This window comes from Nestor notabilis, unplaced genomic scaffold (genome assembly GCF_000696875.1).
Source record: "Nestor notabilis isolate BGI_N333 unplaced genomic scaffold, ASM69687v1 scaffold7039, whole genome shotgun sequence".
Lineage (NCBI taxonomy): Eukaryota > Metazoa > Chordata > Aves > Psittaciformes > Psittacidae > Nestor > Nestor notabilis.
In genome coordinates this window covers 12,176-14,562 of record NW_009942307.1, presented here as the reverse complement: position 1 = coordinate 14,562, position 2,387 = coordinate 12,176, and the positions used below count along the sequence as shown (strand labels likewise).

Below are 2,387 nucleotides of genomic sequence, written 5' to 3'. Positions count from 1 at the left end.
AAAGAGAGTATGTGATGAGGTTGTTCTGATCGGCATCAGAATGCAAATGTTTACAGGTTGTATCATAAGCTTGCGCATCTGGCATTTGAGGTCTAGCTTCCAAATCTAGGAAGAAGGATTTTTGAAGAAGCAGTCAACTCTTAATAGGCAGTTTCAGGCCTCAGACAGGTCTCAGTCTCAGCCAATACCTCCTTTCTTATTCCTTCCCTTCTGTTGGTTTTCTCTTTCTTCCCTACATGCCTTTTGGAAAAGGAACTTGCTCATTTTCTCAGAACTCAAGTAGGAAGTTGTAAGAATATAACTGGACAGAGACAATGTTTTCAATACTGTGTGCAATCCTGGAGACCCTCATTAAGAAACTCAGCTCAGAAGCAGATCAGCTTTCAAAAAGAATCGACTGACTGCTATAAGTACATATATAGGCTCCAAGGGGGCTCTAAAGTGTTCTGCAATTTGACAGCCTAATGAAGGACTCAGAATAGACCTTGGCAGGATACTATATATTTCAATATGTTTTTAAAGAGGTGGCTCCTAACTCTTATTTAAACAATTTACATGGGAGGTTCTTTTCGAAAATCTCAGTTGCTGAAAATTTTATTATCAGATGGTGAGTTCTGAAAGACTTCTCTGTTCTCTCAGAAATTAATGATTTGGGAGACTTTTTCTCCATCTTCAAGCCTAATCAGTCATATATCCCCAAACTAACAGAAAGCATCAGTTTAGGGACTTGGCATCCATCACTGTGCAGAACTGCTTACTGAAAACTGTGTTGATTCAAATAAGTCAGAAAAGGGATCTCTTATTATAGGTAGAGAATAAGAAGAATAAACAGCGACTCTGATGGCTTAATAAGACAGATTATGACATCAGTTGAAATAAATAATCAAGTTTCTCATATCTATTTAATTTTAGAAATGTATAATTTAAGTTTATTGTCTCCATCACAAAGGTGACTGTGAACCACACTTCAGAATCACTACACAGCCTCTGAGAACCACTATCTCAAACAAGGAGAGAAAGTTTCCTTACATACATTTCTTGCGACGTCCACAAAAATGTTGCTTTTGAAACCTTCCACGGTGGTAACTGTTCGCTTGAGCATGATGCTTGTGGGAAGTGAGCATTCTGTGACGGCCAAAAGAAAAGAATTTGGAATTGGACTCTACTGTGTACCGGTGAACCTTCTCTTCTGCAGTTCGTTTATATAATACATGAGGATGGTGTCCAGCAGGTGATGTGTAGTTGTGCTCCTGTGCTAGCTGCTGAGGTAATGGAGATATAAGGAACTCGATCTTCCGTGTCCTTATCAAACCCGACTAAAAAAAGAAACATCACCATGAATTAGTGACAAGACTGTCAAAGATCACAGCTGGAACATGCTAGCTCTTAAAATTATCTCCCTTTAAAGCCTAGACAGTTTGAAACGTGCGCCCCAAATTAGATTTACTCAAGATATAATCTAGTCTTCCTGATTAACGCATGCATTGTTTCACTTTGGAGATGACCAGGTTTCACATTTGATAACACAGAAAACAAGGGCTGGCAGCAGAGCACCTTCACACAGTACCATGACTAATTTCATATGCAATATCAATCCATTCTGCAGAGTATAGATTTGTTTGTAAGTGTGATTGTGTAAACGTATACAGCCTCGCATAAAAAGAAAATGCTTTTGGAAAATGCAACTTCAAATAAATGCATACATTAGTAAAACAAACTAAGGCTCAGGTGTTTTTCAGAACAAGGTATTACCAGACAGGAATCCCACACTTCATGTTACTGTAAGTAGAATTATAAGCACACCATAGTACAGCAGCACAAAGTCAAAGCATCTGAACATTTTAGTACTCTCATTCAGTAATCAACTCCCCTCAATTTAACCATCATAAATGCAGTTTAAAATTTATGTCCTCCTACAAGAGAAAACTAATCAGTGAAAGCAAATATCTGATTGTTTTCCTCCTTGTCCCTGAAAAACAGAAGTAAGTGTGGGAAAACTACACTGTAGTTTTCACATAGTATCTGTGCATAAAACTGTATATGTGATGAAGTGTTTCCAGGATCAGGGCCAGGGAAATGTGGGTGGCACTGAGGAAGTATTTCCATGCAGCTCATTAATCAGTTATGATTTTATTTCATTTATTGGTTTTGTAAAATATGTTGTAATAAACACTTCTTTTTACCAAGTCAAAGACCAAGAAGTTTCATCAGGTAATTCTATTACATTATATACGTAATACTAGATAGAGATTTTTGTTTTGGATCAGTGAGACTCTACCATGTGCCAACATCCTCCTGCCAAAATTGACATCCCACGAGGCCTACATTATCTCTTATGTTTCAGAAAAATATTTGCAGACAAATGTCAATTGCAAACCATCCTATCT

The 2,387-nt window shown here is 37.6% G+C and overlaps 1 protein-coding gene across 1 annotated transcript in view; it reads right to left on the bottom strand.

Annotated features, from left to right (window-relative positions):
• The window catches only part of ADAMTS18 (ADAM metallopeptidase with thrombospondin type 1 motif, 18), a gene marked incomplete at its 5' end in the record, with an annotated part of 46,345 nt that extends 45,029 nt beyond the window's left edge, over positions 1 to 1,316 (bottom strand). The window contains one exon of the mRNA XM_010021327.1: positions 1,034 to 1,316. Coding sequence (XP_010019629.1) covers positions 1,034 to 1,316 — 283 coding nt within the window. The remainder of the gene's footprint in view (positions 1 to 1,033) is intronic.
• Positions 1,317 to 2,387: the final 1,071 nt, after the last annotated feature.